We start from the raw sequence: 16,637 nt of genomic DNA, 5'->3' as shown, positions 1-16,637 counted from the left end.
AGACATGGTCGAATTTACTTTTTGCAAAGATAAGCTTAGCCGCGGCATTCTGAATCCGCTGAAGTCTATGAATATATGGTTTTTCATGGAGGAGACTGGAGAGGGCAGCGGGAGATGCAGAAGAGAGCAGCCAGAGCGCCGGCGAGTGAAGGAAATCACTCGCCGTATGCTCCGACCGCCTCTTCCTGTACTAAAGTCAGGCCTTACCAATCAGGAGCTGCGTGTCAAAACAGCTCCTGATTGGTGAGGCCCGACTTTAGTACAGGAAGAGGCGGTCGGAGCATACAGCGAGTGATTTCCTTCATTCGCTGGTGCTTCGGCTGTCCTCTCCTGGTTGGCGGTTCGCGGTCGGAAAATACCGCGAATGACCGGGGCCGCAAACCGCTGACTGCGAATTCGCGGGGGAGCACTGTACATAAAAGAAAGGAAACACAGGGCACCATTCAACTGCCTGCTCACAAATTTGACCAACTCTGCACTCATTTAGTATAAAACTATTTGAGAAGTGTCTCAGATTTTTACAAACAGTATATTAAAATATAGAGGAAAGACAGGAGGGAGTAGATATGATAGATACGTTTAAATACCTATGTGGATTAAATACAATTGAGGCAAGTCTTTTTCAATTTAAAGGAAACTCCAGAGTGAGAGGGCATAGAATGTGGTTGAGGTGATAGACTCAGGAGTAATATAAGGAAATACTTTTTTAAAGAAAGGGTGGTAGATGCATGGAATAGCCTTCCGGTAGAGGTGGTAGAGACGAAGACTGTGTCTGAATTCAAGAAAGCATGGGACAGTAGAGTGGTTCAGAAAAACCTAAAGTTTGGAAAAACTGTGCAAATTGAAGTTCTTCCCATGAATTTGATTGTACTTGATCAGAAATTAATTTTTAAAAATCTTTTAAAGCCCATTCTGGGATTGCTCAAAGTCACTAATTACATTAAGTTCCAATTCTGATCAAACACAATCAAATTCATGGGAAAAACTTCAATTTGCACAGTTTTTCCAAACTTTAGGTTTTTCTGAACAACCCTAATAGGACTAGGAGAAGAGGAGATAGTGGATACTGTGGCTGGGCAGACTGGATGGGCCATTTGGCCTTTGTATGCCGTCATGTTTCTATGTCAATTTTTCTGATTCATTTTAGGATTTTAACCAACAAATATTCTTTTTTTTTTTTTTCTATTACTGTTTAACATTTTTTATTAATTTTTTCATATAACAAGTGTATCATAAAAATTCATACAATTACCTTAAGTATACACTTGCTATCTCCATAACATATTGTACATACAACATATCTTATATAATCCTTACTACAATTTTAGACATCATATAAAATTTAATAATTTTATCAACTATTATTCAATTATGAATCCCCTTCCCTCCCCAAATATTCATTTTTGAATATGCTGTTCTGCCTGCTGAATAGCTTTCAGCAGGACATTTCAATAGCTGGCCAAAAGTTGTCTTCTTAAATGAAGAGGGGTGAGAGGCATGCCAGGTGTGGGTTAAAACTTTAACCAAGAAAAGGGAACAGGAACCCCACGAGAATAAGTAGGGAGCGGGATAGAATACGTAAACCTTGGGACAAACAATCTTTTATTTCTATAAATTCAAAATAAATACAGAAACACATGAATAAAAACACATGTATAAAAGTCCTATGGACGTAATGTCCTTATATGGTCATCAGCTGGATCCTTTCAATATAAGGACATTACGGTCATAGGACTTTTATACATGTTCTCCTTTTGTTAAAACTTTAACCATACAGTGCTAATATTCATTGCTTTTCATTTAACAGTTAATTGGTTAAGTATGATCAGATGAAATATCTGTCCTAAAATTAACTAGATAACTTTCCTGGTTAACTGTAATTGGGTGACTTATTAGTATCCCAATTAAAAATAATAAAATAAGCCCTGATAGACTTGGCTGCTAAGGTTGGGCCTGGGGCAAACAATGGACCTGCCGCTGCTCCCCACCAGATACCGCTACTTCCCTAGTTGCCCCCCCCCCAATAGCTATCACTGCCTCTGTAAAATCAAGGCCCTCCCATGCCTTTTAAAATAGCAGTTCTTCACTGGTCCCACAAGTGTGTTCCTGCTTATGCAGACACAAGAAATTGCATTACAGGGAACGTTGCACAACTGGCATGAGCAGTGTTTCAGTTGCTGGCCGCTCATGCTCACTGCATTTGAAGAACTGGTGTTTTAAAAGGTAGGGGGTTTCGATTTTTAGAAAAACAAATCGACTATTACTAGACCCAGGTCTAGGGAATCTTGAACCCACTCTCAGCATCCCTGCTGATGGATATGAGCTTCACTGTTGCTCAATTCATAGGCAGCCATGTGTGTATATATGAGCTAATTAGCTCTATGACAGATGGAAGAGATTTTGATCTTATTTTTGTAATAACTGTTTTATAAAGGAATTCCCTTTTATCCTGTCACACCTGTTCCAAAGCCTGTGAGTCCCTCATCTGGAGGTATAATAGGTAAGCATTTCTTTCTAATTATATTATTTTGATGATTTTGTGCTGGCTATTTGAACAAGTGGATTGAGCTGTTGAAGAACTTGGGGACATTTATTTCCTGTTAAAGCAATTTTAGTCCATACTAGAAGAGAGAACTTTGGGGCTTCTTTCTGATAAGTGGGGAGAGTATACACTTCAGATCAGTGGCACATCTAAGACTGGACCCTCTCTCTCTTTCAAAGTAGTGGTGACAAAGGAGGTAGGGTGGGAGGAACCCCCTCAAACTCTAGTAAACAAGCCCTGCGAAAAGCAAACACATTCTAGACCTTTAAAGAAAACCTATCATAGTAATAGAAATAGACATATCATAATTAATAAATTCAGAGAAAATATACTTTTGTCCCTACCTTTGTTGTCTGAGCAATGCTTTGGTCTCAATGCTTCTTCACAACTTTTCTGTATTTTTTCTTAACTCTCCTTTTCCCGGCTCTCCCGTCCTTTAATTCAGCACAGAACCAAACTTCCCAAAAAGCAAATGAAAAGAGGTGGGGTTTTTTTTTTTTTAAATTAAATTTTTTTTACTATCTTTTATCATCTCTCTCTCTTCATTCTTTGAAACTATACAAATTGAGGTCTATGAATCTGTCTGTATGCTTTATGATGAAGATCACTGACCACTTTAGTAGCCACTCTTCTTGTTCTTAAGGCTATTGGGCCCTGACTTTGTTAAGGTGGGGGTTTCCCATTTGCTTACTGACATTCATTCCATGTTTTAGGCTACTTTTCACATCATACATAAGTTGTAAATGTGCCCTTCTATTTTCTCAGGAGTAATTTTATAAAGGTACATAGGTACCTATGTTGCCTTCATTATATAAGTACAACATACTGTATGTGGCTATGTACCTTGACTGCCTAAGTGCCCTGCTGCAAATTTACTCCTAAACCCACAACATTAACCCCAAGGAGTAGCTGTATGATTTTACATTCTTAATAAGGTACTTTGCCTAATTACTGTAACTTCCAGTGTCCTGGGGGCTGTTGCTGTAATTCTCAGCATTTCTTGCTGTTTTAACCCTCCCATACTTTCCAAGTAAACTAATCTCTTGGCAAATCAGTCTCTCACCAGTCCTATCAGAAATTTTGTCTCGTGATGCAGGCAAAGCTCATCTCTTGTACGCTTCTGGCAGTGGATTCAAATGTTTTAAATATGACATAGATTAGTTATACTCTTTTTCCGCCCGCATCTCTTGGATACATGCTGGGCTTCTGGGTGGCTGCCTTGGTATTCCGGAAACCTCTGGAGATCCTGAAGTAAACTCAGCCTGTGATTCTACCAGGATTGGCAAATTCTATGTCAATAACTATTGTCGTGGAATCGCAAGATACTAGGAGTTCTGAAAAGCATGAGAATTAGTCTGCCAAGTTCATACTACCTGGTAGGATAGTGGAAGACATTTACAGAACAATTTTCATCTTGAAGATGTTTGTCAGTAGTTCTTTATGCAAAGTTTAGAAGTGCGAGACTGTAACACTTGGAGAGCCTTAAATATCAAGGAAAACATTTAATAACGTGTCAACATGTATAAAAGGTACCAACAACATAGAAAAAAAGAGTTAAAATTATTTTTCCTCTCATTATACATCATCATGCCGCCATATGTTATGACCAAAATCAGTCTCATTTGGAAGCAAACTTTTACCAAGAAACATATGGCAAGACAGATCGGGACAGGCTGAAGTTAGCTTTGACAGCGACTCCAGTGCTGGGGCAATCTAACTGATGCCAGATGGACTACTATGATCTGTGTCCTATATATGGCAAAATGGATCAGGAGCAAGTATATGTATTTTATACCACATTCATATCATCCAAATACACGTCTTGTTTATTTGGGGGGGTGGGGGATATCTTATAGAGGAATTTAGCAAGTAAAATGAATAATTACTAGATGAGGAATGTGAGACTGTTGGGCAGACTGTATAGACCACAAAGGACTTTATTTGCCATCGTTTACTACATTACTATGTTACAAAGAACAAATAAAATAGAAAATCATCGTAGTCTATGGCAAAGATCTTATCTTTTTAGTCAAGATCTGGTAGCTAAATATGATATTGTATGATATCAGAACGCAAATATTTCCATGTCATACCATCATACATGTCTTTAAGCATAAAAGGTGCATCTTACATACACCTGAAGGCACCCACCTCCCTTTTGCCCTTCATAGCCATTTTTTGGACAGTATTGATAAATAGGGTGGTTCTGATCTTGTGTTTGGACATCCAGAATCCCTCCCATGTACTGTCAAAAAGATTTACTCTGAGGTCACATCCTGTACCCTATTTAGGGATCCTTTTACTAAGGTGTGCTAATGGATTTTGCACGTGCTGATTAGAATGCGCAAACAGAATGCCACACAGCCCTTTGAATCCCTATGGACTGTATGGCACTTAATGTACATTAATTTGTTACTAGAGACTAATTCGTTAGCTTACCTTTAGTAAAAGAACCCCTTAACCTCTCAATAGCAGAGGGGAACTGAGTGTTCTTCCATTAAATGCAATCCAGCATTTGGCTTCCACAATTAGGTAAGCTACCACTTTCATTATCTTTGGGTTGGTATCAAAGCTAACTTAACAAGGACAAGACTCTATGCATCATATAATAGTTAATTTGCTTCTCTTCTTTAGTGGGTGATAGAGTGAAACAGAGAACAGTGTGGTGGTTGTAGGGTTGTGAGTGGTGCCTCACTGAATGTTAGGAAAGGCCAGACTAACCAATGGAGTCACATTAGATCTGAGGACCGCAGCTTCAAAGGTATGAAGCTGAACCCCAAAGGTCACATAGCTTCTCTGCAACCCAGAAGTGAAGATCTCAGCAGGCTAGAGTCACATCAGAGATGTGGAGTGATGTCTCATTAGGCCCCGACTCAGAGGGAGTCTCTGGCTTTGGCGTTTTCCCCCTTGCCGCAAGGAGAGTTGGAAGTGAGAGCCATTGTGAGATCTTCTGCAGAGGTGGTGAGTGTGGGGAAGATCTTAGCTGCTATCTCAGAAGAGCTGGTTAGACCCGCGGTTGTGACACTTGAATCAGGTTGGGATACTATGCAGTCTCTAAATAACTCCTTTGTAACTGTGGTAGGCAAGTTGATCTGTGATATTTCATCCATTCCAACAACAGTATCTGCGCATGTCCAAATGCTAGACCAACAAGCCACCAAAATGCTCACTGGCTTCCATTTATTCACAGAATAACGTATAAACTTTGTATAATTACCTTCAAAACCCTCTATAATATGAGCCCCGCTTTCTTATTTAAGTTATTAATTCCATATTCTGCAAAGAGAATTTTAAGATCTAATGAACAAAACTTATTGTCTATTCCCTCATTGAAAATTATAAACACTAGACGACAATTTATTTTTTCATGTACTGCACCGCAGACTTGGAATGCTCTTCCTATTTCTTTAAGGGAGGAAAAGGAATTTGGAAAATTTAAAAGTAACTTTAAAACATTTCTTTTTAAGGATGCCTTTGCAAACTAATTTTATTATCTTACTACCCTACTTTATTTTATTATATTTTTTTATTTGTTACCCTCTTGTATTTTCCCTTAATGTCTTCTCTTTACTTTATGTTCAAATCTGTTTTATTATGCAAAACAACAGAAAGCACAACTGCGATAGTAAAACATGGTGTACAATGTCACCCAACAACAGCCGCGGAGGACTCCCTCCTCACCTAATGTTAAGAATATGTTAAATTGAGTGTAATTTAGTTCTTTTTTAATTACTTTTATGTATTGTTTTGTCACCTAACAAATGTAAATTTTAATATGTACATCGCTTAGAAGTTTGATTAAGCGATTAATCAAGAAACCTAATAAACTTGAAACTTGAACTTGAAACAAAATGCAAAAAGTGGAACTATATCTGTGATGTAAGAACAAAAAAGTTTTATGATTAGAGATCTCAACTATATCTATCGAAAGACTGAATATGTAAATTAGAAAAACTAATATTATGTTTTCTGAACTTTCCAAGATCTCTAATTATTTCCCTTATAGATATGGTCCAGATGTATATGATGGAAATTTTGAGATTGATGGGAAACACTTTACCCCTATAATTATGGCCCAATATACCAATATTTTTGGAAGCCCTCCAGAACAACATCAATTGGAGACTGATGTGAACTTAACAGAATTTTTGGAAAATTCACTAGAAATAGTAACACAGAGAGCCACATTGGTGGTACGTTTGTGCTTGAGCCAGATAGGAATATTGTTCTTAAATTATAATGTATTTGTTTTATGGATCATCTATTCATATATTTCCTGACTTATCTCATTCTACCCAGAAAATACAGCAGGTATTCATGGGTTTTAAACCAAGAATCCTGGCACTGGGAGCAAATTTTCTGTTGTGATTTCCCTGTAATTGTGTGGTAGTTTATATAAGTTAGACTCATGTTTACTTTGATCAAAAGCAATTCAAAGAGTTTCTGACTGTAAGGTGGTTATGAAGAAGTCGGGTATAGTGTCTCAGAGTTTAAAATAAGTTGTTAAGGACTGGCTGTAGGTTCTTTTTGGAATTACTCTCATTAAGCTTAAATTTTTCTTTTTTTTTCTTGATTTCCTAATTGCGTCCCCTGATAGCCTTTAATTTGAGGGTGAAAGATGTTTTAATTTTTTCACTATATTGTAACTTTTCCCTTTTTATATTTTTCTCTTTTTTTCTAATTGCATATCGAGGTATGTGATATTTGTATGATTGATATAAAAATAAAAAAGCACCTTATATCCAAATTTAGAAATATCATCTTAATATTGTAATCATAATAATAATGCTACCAACGTTTTAAAGAGTAAAGACCAATTGACTGGATATTCAAGGGACCCTTTTATTAAACTGCATTAGGCGCTAATATGCGCCTAACATAGCTAAAAACGGAGTGCATAAGAACATAACAATTGCCGCTGCTGGGTCAGACCAGTGGTCCATCGTGCCCAGCAGTCCGCTCCCGCGGCGGTCCTTAGGTCAAAGACCAGTGCCCTAACTGAGACTAACCTTACCTGTGTACGTTCTGGTTCAGCAGGAACTTATCTAACCTTGTCTTGAATCCCTGGAGAGTGTTTTCCCCTATAACAGCCTCCGGAAGAGCGTTCCAAATCTACCACTCTCTGGGTGAAGAAGAACTTCCTTACGTTTGTATGGAATCTATCTCCTTTTAACTTTAGAGAGTGCCCTCTGGTTCTCTCTACCTTGGAGAGGGTGAACAACCTGTCTCTATCTACTAAGTCTATTCCCTTCATTATCTTGAATGTTTCGAGTACAATGGGATTTGCTTAGATTCCCTGCACTAACTCTAAAATGTGAGTGGAACGCCATCTTGGTGGGGGTACCTGCACCCCTTCTCCCCTCCGCCCCCACTCCTTCCCATTCCTCCCCCCCACACCGCGTGCACACCTTCACTTGCACCCAACCGTACTTCTATCTCTTCACTTTAGTGAGCAGCAACTCCAACCTGCTGCTTGCGCCAGCATTGGCTCTCCCTCTGATGGCATGTTCCATGCCTTGGAAGTGGTGTTAGAGGGAGAGCTGACACAGGCAGTGAGTTGGTGCTGCTGCTAGCGCTGGGAAAGTTAAAATAGGTACAGGGTATGGAAGGGATGCACGCGTGTGGTGGTGGTGGGGGGTGGGGGGCAGAGAAGAGGGCAGGGGAGGGGTGCCACCATCCCAGGTGCCTGTCACCCTCACTACACCACTGCTTTGGTCTCTTCCAGTATAGCAACACATATGTTCTTATTTTACAATGGAATCTTGATGCCCAGATGCCATTATAGAATTAGCACTCAGTGTGTTGCACTTAGGCGCCTAACTTTGATTCTCAGTTCTAGAATTTCACCTTTTATCTTTTTATTGGCAGTAACTTCCTTCAGATGAAGAATCCACACTACATACATAGTAGCAAGACAGCTATTGTTCATCTGTATAGTCTTTTTTTAATATAGTTAATACAGTGTATCATTGTTCTTACACTTATATTTCTCTTATATTTTTTGATTTATGAAGGATCATGTAAACCAGGATTCTTTGGACCACAGTGTCAGCGTAAGTTCTGCTCTTTTTCTGATGCACTGGTTACTAATATTATATCGAAAAAACTTTATTTGAGAGAAAATGACTCTATAAAAGGCACCTCAGTGATTGGCTGGCCCGGAACTTCCTCTCTGACATCAAAATTGACATCGTGGGGGGGGAGGTTGGTGTACCCGGCGCTTCTGCAGTTGCTGCTGGCCTGTTACACCTTCGGGGAAGCAGGGAGAATGCAAAGACAATGCAAGTCTATTGTGGAGCCTAGGATGGGCGATCTACTAGCCTTTGCGATCTACTAGTCGATCGCGATTGACCTTCTGGGCACCCCTGATGTAAACGTTCCCCAGTGTGACTGTAGGCAGGTCCACTGATGATGTTTCACAACTCCTGATGAGGGGAGGGAACTATGGTGACTGTTTAAGGCTGGCACCTTGTGGCAGGTCTGAGGATGAGTCAGTCTCAGAATCTCTGGCTTATAGCACTGGGCTTATAGCACCAGGATCCCAGCACAGGATCCAAATGAGCTGAAAGAGGGGGGGAAGGAAACCTAGATTATAGAGTAATTCCTAGGAGTGTTCCCCCTTCCCCAAAATTTTTTCAGTTAAAGAATACCACCACCCCCTTTCATCAAGCCATGTTAGGGTTTTTTATTGCAATAAAAGCTCTTTTTTTTTTTTTAATTCTTTATTCATTTTAAAACTGACAAACAAGTGATTAATATTAAAACATTACATTACTAAAAAAATATATAGCACTTGACATTCTTATACATATAATCCATTAAAGTAGAAATTATAACCCTTTCCCCCCACCCAACAATTCTTCAATGAAAATTTTCATAATACATACAGAAATCCAATCATTAAATAAAAATATTAATCATCTAATTTCCCCCCTCCCCCTAATAAAATACATGTATCCATCAGAAAGGATAGGGTTAGGGTTTTTTATTGGAAGCCGCTGCAATAAAAGCTCTGATGCTTTTAGGAATTCTATGAGTGTCAGAGCTTTTACCGCCGCAGCCTGCAATGAAAACCTCTAACACGGCTTGGTAAAACGGAGGATTGATAGGAAAAGCTGTTTTTACACTTTTGAATTATATCCACAAGTTTACGCTGGCTTTTACAAAGCTGAGGTAGAGGTTTCTATTGCGGGCCAGCAAGGCCGCGGTAGAAGCTTGTACTGCGGCTTTGTAAAAGGAGCCTTTCATGGAGACAATTCTTTTTGTCAGTTTTGGACTCGGCTACAAGTTTCAAAGAAAATTTGATTTTTAGATCTCTAGATGTTACCTACGTAGATACTCTTACATTAAACATTTGCTTGATGTAGTTGTACGGTTCACGAGAGATGTGCACACACAGAGAAATAAAGCAATACATATGTGAACTTTGATTTTATTTTTTTTCTCTCCATTTAAATTTTTATTGCTTTTTTTTCCTAAAGTGCATTAGTTTGTTTGAAGTTATGTTGTTATAGGTTGTACAGTTGTTTTTTTATTTTTATTTTTTTTTTGAGAAGGAGTTATAAAAAAGCAATTGTGGCATTTTTAGCTGAGTCTGTTTTGTCTTTTATAACATTCTTTCACCGACCAGCCTGCCAGTGCTATGGTGCAGGAGTGCAGAGCAGTAACTGTGACATGAAAACCGGACAGTGCAGATGTCGAGTGGGATTTGGTGGTTTGTCCTGTGAAATGTGCGGAATGGGCTATTATAATTACCCCTTCTGTCAAAGTAGGTATCATTATTTTCTTTATATTTTTTCTATATATACAGTGTATGTATTTATATATATATATATATATATATATACACACACACACACACACATACATGTGTGTGTGTGTGTTTCCTCTCTGTGGATCACTCTCAGGTCCAGCTCCCCACTCACACCTGTACCCGCACCTACTGTACCTTTTTAAAAACAGGCAAATCTTCAGCCTTGCAGCACCAGCAGAAGCCGTACTTAAAGACTGCTTGTGACCTGCATCAGGTCTTTCCTTCTGACTGGTCCTGCCCTTCTGAAAACAGGAAGTTGTGTCAGAAGGGACGGGCCGGGTCAGATAAAGGCCTAGTGCAGGCCACAGGCAGCCTTTGACTACAGCTGCCCCTTGCACAGCAGGGCTGAAGAGTTACCTGGGTTTAAAAAGGTACAGTGGGCAGTGGTGTAGCAAGGGTGAGAGGGGCCCCTCCCCTCCCTTCTTCTCTGCCCCACCCCATCTGCTCCTTCCCCACCCCCTCCTGCCATGCGTGCGTGCACCCCTTCCCCTGTACCTTTTTAACATTTGTGGCACATGCAGCAACCCCAACCCGCAGCTTGCACCAGCGTTGGCTCTTTCTCCGAAGTCACTTCCTAGGCATGGGTCCAGGAAGTGATGTCAGAAGAAGAGCTGATGTTGGCGCAAGCAGCAGGTTGAGGTTGCTGCTCACGTTGCAAATGTTAAAAAGGTACAGTGGAAAGGAAGCAGCACACGGTAGTGGGCGGAGGTGGGAAAGGAGGGGGGAGTGGAGAGGAGGACGGATGCTGGCACCTGGGGTAGACCGCCCCTCCTTACTACGCCATTGACGTAGTGTAGGTGTAGGTGAGGGGGACTTGAGAATGAGCCATGATCAAGTCTGAGAGAGAAGGGATTCATGCCAGACTGTGCAGGGTGAGGAGGGAGGGAGTTGAGAGGAAACCATGGACACAGCCAGGTGGAAGGTCTGTAAGTGTTTACTGTACAGCGCTGTGTGCATCTGGTAGCACTATAGAAATAAGACATTGGCAGAGGAGGGGGAAATAGGGAAAGATGCTGAACTAAGGTTGAGAAGGATGGCGGGAGAGAAGTGGAGGAAGAAGAGAGAGAGATGGACTCAGAGAGAGGGAGGAGGAGAGGGAGAAATAATGGACCTGGGGTGGAGGGAAGGAGGAAAAAGAGAGAGGGATTAGACTGGGGGAATTAGGATAGAGGGTGGGAGACAGAGAGATAATGGACATAGAGGATATAGGGAGCAGCTTGCTAGCTACTTACTGCTGTGGAATGAATATTAACATCTAGGTTCCTAAATTTGGGTGAGGGTTCAACTAAAACTTGCCAGTCAATATTCAAAAGTGCTTTTTTATCCAGTACTAGCAGATCACTAACAGTACCAGTTTTTAGTGTTCAATATTGGCTATAACATGTTATTTGAGAAATGTAGATGATAATATTATTATTAAGGGTTAGTTGAGTTGGATGATTGCCTGACTGAGTTATCCTTTTGACAGAATGTGAGTGTAATCCAGATGGTGTTCTTCCTGAAATCTGCAGTCAGGCTGGGAAATGCTTATGCCTGTTTAGGATGGAGGGCTCACATTGTGATCAGTGCCGCCCAGGCTATCATTCATTCCCCACCTGTCAAGGTAAGAAATTTAAGAGATGCAACGTTCATCTTCCAGGATCTTAAACAGAAGAGGGCTGCTTGTTATGTGGAACTGTTTGCTCACCAGTGTATGCAGTTTTCTCTTAACCTTGTAGACATTTGCAGTAGCTTGCTGTTGGAACAAGAGTCAACCATTTGTCTATGCTCAGTCTCTACTGCCTTCTATTACTTGAGCAGAACAGCTCCCACAGCTTTTAAAATTCTTGCCAAATACAGTACCTCTAATTCAGTTGTTTTTAAAGTGTCTCTAAATGCAATTTGGTCAATTGTTCTTAAATTCCCCAGTGCCAATGATGTTATCTACACAGGAATACAGTTATAAATAGTTGAGCTGTGGTAGAATTATATGTTTTGTTGAAAGTCTATGTTGATAACTATGGCCTTGAGTCACTGCAGCATACTGTGTTTCCCCGAAAATAAGACAGTGCCTTATATTCATTTGGGGCCCAAAAAAGGCACTAGGTCTTATTTTCGGGATATGCAGATGATCATCTCTCCCTCCCTCTCCTTCACCCCAATTATTCCTCTTTCCTTTCTTTCCCCCACATGTGCAGCATCTTTCCTACCCTCCCTCCCATCCCTTGTGCAGCAGAACCCTTGCCCAGCTTCTATCCTTCTCTCCCTCCCATCCCTTGTGCAGCTTAACCCTTGCCCAGCTTCTGTCCCTCCCTCCATCCCATCCCTTGTGCAGCAGAACCCTTAAGTACCCCCCATCTCCACCACACAGCCGAACCCCTGCTGACCCTCCATCCTTCTTCCCCGCCGACCGCGAGCGAGCCCTACCTTCAGCCAAAGTAGTGTTGGGCTGGCAGCACTCTAAATAGGCTGGCCTTGTCCGTTGGGGGATTTCAGTAACGCGGCAGAGTGAAATCCCCGATGGACAAGGCTAAGCAGCCTGTTTAGAGTGCTGCCGGCCCGATGCTGCTTTGGTTGAAGGTAGGGCTTGCACATGGTCGGTGGGGAGGGAAGGATGGAGGAACAGCAGGGGTTTGGCTGCGCGGTGGGGGAAGAGGGGGGGCAGGGTGAAGACTTGCCGGCGAATCCCGGAACTAGGGCTTATTTTTGAGGTAGGGCTTATATTAAGACCTACCCTGAAAATTATGCTAGGGCTTATTTTCGGGGTAGGTCATATTTATTTTCAAGATATTACAACAAGATATTGATAAAGTCCACCTCCACCTATAATATATACAATTGTAAAAAAAAAAACCTATTTAGAATCTGATGGAGGTTACTTTGATAAATATAAATGTTGTGATCTCTTCTATGATAGAAATGCAATGTGTGACAACCCCAAGAAATTCAGCCCAAAAGGTTGCTATAATTTAAATAATATAGTAATATACAACCATATTTAGACCTTCAAGAAAAGACATTCATATATGAGAGATTGTAATGTTGTCTCTAGGTGAAAATATTGCTTTGTAGATATAACATAGTAAAATTAAGATAATATTTCTTTATGGGAAAAAAAAAAAAAAAATTGGAAATCAAATATACTCATTAGATAAGACAGATAAAAGTAAAGGGAGGTTGTCAAATATAGGCAATTCCTTATATACTAAAGAAATAAAAGAATATATAGAATTTTGAAAGTAAATATAAAAGAAAACAAAGATATAAAATTATAAACTAATTCAGTAAATGAAATGATAAGATATGTTATTAATATGGAGTAATAATTATAAAATTATAATATTTTAGCTTGTAATGGAGTAATGTCAGACCTGATCTATTTTGCGTTTCCAAGTGATCGTATATATATGGGGTGGGAAGGGAGGGAAAGGGAGGGTATTAAATTTTAAGGGTATGGGCAAAATAGGAAATTCTTCAAACTATCTTATATATGGGAAAATAAAGTTTATTAAAAACACTGAAGATAGGATTGTTATATTACAAATTACAATAATATATAATGGATCTTAAGATAATCTCTTTAAATGTTAATGGTCTCAATCACCCGATTAAAAGAAAAAAGGCATTATTATTTTTAAAAAGACAAAACGCTGATATATGCTGCATACAAGAGACCCATTTGTCAAATAATGAATCCATAAAGCTAAAAGGTAATTGGGTCAAACAATGTTTCTTTTCTGCAGCAATAGGAAAAAAAGCTGGTGTTGCTATATTAATAAATAAAAAATGTACTGCTTCATTTAAATTTAACTTTTAGTGCAATACCAGTGTTTTTATTATTGTGTCTAATTCCAACCTTCCTTAGATAATGGTAGAAATAAACATGGTTGGATATCCAGAGAGTAAATAATTCCTCTAAAATACCTCAGCCCCACCACTCCACCGCTATGTTTGCTTCAAAACAGCGGGAGATTTGCGTGGTAACTCATCATCGGTATTTTACCTAACTAAATGCTGTGACAGTTTTAGACAATTTTTATCATTTTTTATCCTTTTAATATCTTTTTTTCGACATGTTTCGCACAAACGTACTGTCTCAAGGGTCTCCCGAGGCCGCCGTTGTCATCCGACTCACAATCATAACTTCTGTGGAAATTTAAATTTAAGGCAGCTGATCCTCTTGGAAGATGGATATATGTAGAAATGGACATGGGAAATACCACCATGACGCTCTTTAATATATATGCCCCTAATTCGAATCAAAATGAATTTTTTTTAAACTCTACAACAATTAATTCTTCCACTGGCTACTTCAAATTTAATAGTAGCAGGAGATTTCAATGCTGTGATGGATCCATTGATGGATAAAAATCCGAGAAGATTTATAAAATCATTAGGACTTGATAATTTGGTACAATCTTGTGATTTAAAAGATATTTGGCGCATACTTCATTTTGATGGTCGAGAATTTTCGTTTTGTTCACAAGTCCATAACTCTTTTTCTAGAATAGATTATATTTTTGTTTCTAATCAATTAGTACATCAAGTCACACAGGCTATCATTGATCCAATTATATTATCAGATCATGATGGAGTGTGGATTGAAATTAAAATAATAGATCAAAATAGAAATAAACCTATATGGAAATTAAATAATACACTGCTTGCAGATACTGACTTTTGTACAAATCTTATGGAAAAAATGGAAGAATATTTTCAAATTAATGATATAGAAGAAATTTCCATAGAGACTTTATGGGATGCTTTTAAAGCATACATTAGAGGACAAATTATTTCTTATTCAGCAATGCAAATAAAAAAAGAAAAAAAACAATTTACAGAATTAGAAAAACTAATAAAGTCTCTAGAATCAAAATTAATTGAAAAATGGGATTATTTGACACAACAAGAATTGTTAAAAACTAAAGGTAAAAAAATGAAATTTCTTCAAAAATCATTAGAAAAGATTTATTTGTACAACAAGCTCTGTATTATGGAAATTCAAATAAAGCGGGAAGAATGCTAGCAAATTATCTCAAAGCAAAAAAAACAAAAACAAAAATAATTGCAATTCAAAATGAGAATAGAGAAATGTTATCTCACAATGATCACATAATGAAACAATTTTTGAAATTCTATAAAAAATTGTATTCTTCCGAACCTTATTCAGAAAAGGAAAAAGATGGTTTAGAATTTCTAAAGTTAATAAAAGGACCGAAAATTCCTGAACATATAAAACGAAGTTTAGAAGAACCAATATCCTTAAAAGAATTAGATACAGCATTGAAGTCCCTTAGGGTTGGATCCGCTCCAGGTGGAGATGGTTATACAGTAGAGTTTTATAAATCATTTCAAAACATTACAATGCCCTATTTATTAAAATTATATCAGACACAACTAAATAAAGGTTATATCACAGGTACTATGGCTGAATCAATAACTATAGTTTTACCTAAGCCAAATAAAGATCCCACTTTGGTTTCAAATTATAGACCTATTTCTTTTTTTTTTTTTTTTTTCATTATATTTTTATTTTCAAATTTTACAAAAAGTGTACACAATAATAATATACATTTGATACATGCATGGTATCACTTTTATATCTAACACAATGTATGTCTGAATTTGATTTTCCCCTTCACCCTCCCCCCATCCCTTCACCGCTTTAATATAATATTTTCAAATTTTATGAAAGTATATAACATATTAGAATACCATTGATAATTATTCAATAACATATTTATATCTAATACAATATATTCTGGATAAATTTTATTCATTTTCCCTCCCCCCACCCTTCTATTATCCCTTAATCATTTGTTACATTTTGTATCATATATTATAATATATTATATATAAATTGTTTTTCATACCCCCCCTATATGTGTGTCATAAGAAAATCTCTAAAAGAAGAAAGGAAGAAAAAGTATTTTATTATTTAATCATTACAGTATTTTGTCAATGGCCCCCATATTTTTATAAATTTATTATATGTCCCCTTTTGTATTGATATTGTTCTTTCCATTTTAAAAACATGGCATATTGTATTCCACCAAAATGTGTAGTTTAGGTTGTTGTAATTTTTCCAATTGTTAGTTATATGTTGAATGGCAACCCCTGTCATAATTAATAAAAGTTTATTATTTTCTGGTGAAATTTGACTTTTTTTTCTCATCATTGTTCCAAATAAAATTGTATCATATGATATTGCAATATGATTTTCCATTAATTTATTAATTTGTGGCCAAATTGAATTCCAAAATATTTTAATATAAGGACAGTAATATAATAAATGATCTAATG

At 38.1% G+C, this 16,637-nt stretch overlaps 1 protein-coding gene across 1 annotated transcript in view; it reads left to right on the top strand.

Moving 5' to 3' along the window:
- Nucleotides 1-16,637, top strand: part of LAMA3 (laminin subunit alpha 3) — a 509,154-nt gene that overhangs the window by 97,775 nt on the left and 394,742 nt on the right. The window contains exons 11-14 of the mRNA XM_033933874.1: nucleotides 2,435-2,500; nucleotides 8,557-8,595; nucleotides 10,173-10,310; nucleotides 11,824-11,958. Coding sequence (XP_033789765.1) covers nucleotides 2,435-2,500; nucleotides 8,557-8,595; nucleotides 10,173-10,310; nucleotides 11,824-11,958 — 378 coding nt within the window. The remainder of the gene's footprint in view (nucleotides 1-2,434; nucleotides 2,501-8,556; nucleotides 8,596-10,172; nucleotides 10,311-11,823; nucleotides 11,959-16,637) is intronic.

Source organism: Geotrypetes seraphini, chromosome 2, assembly GCF_902459505.1.
Source record: "Geotrypetes seraphini chromosome 2, aGeoSer1.1, whole genome shotgun sequence".
NCBI lineage: Eukaryota > Metazoa > Chordata > Amphibia > Gymnophiona > Dermophiidae > Geotrypetes > Geotrypetes seraphini.
The sequence above is the reverse complement of the archived record's forward strand: the minus strand, read 5'-3'. Positions and strand labels throughout refer to the sequence as shown.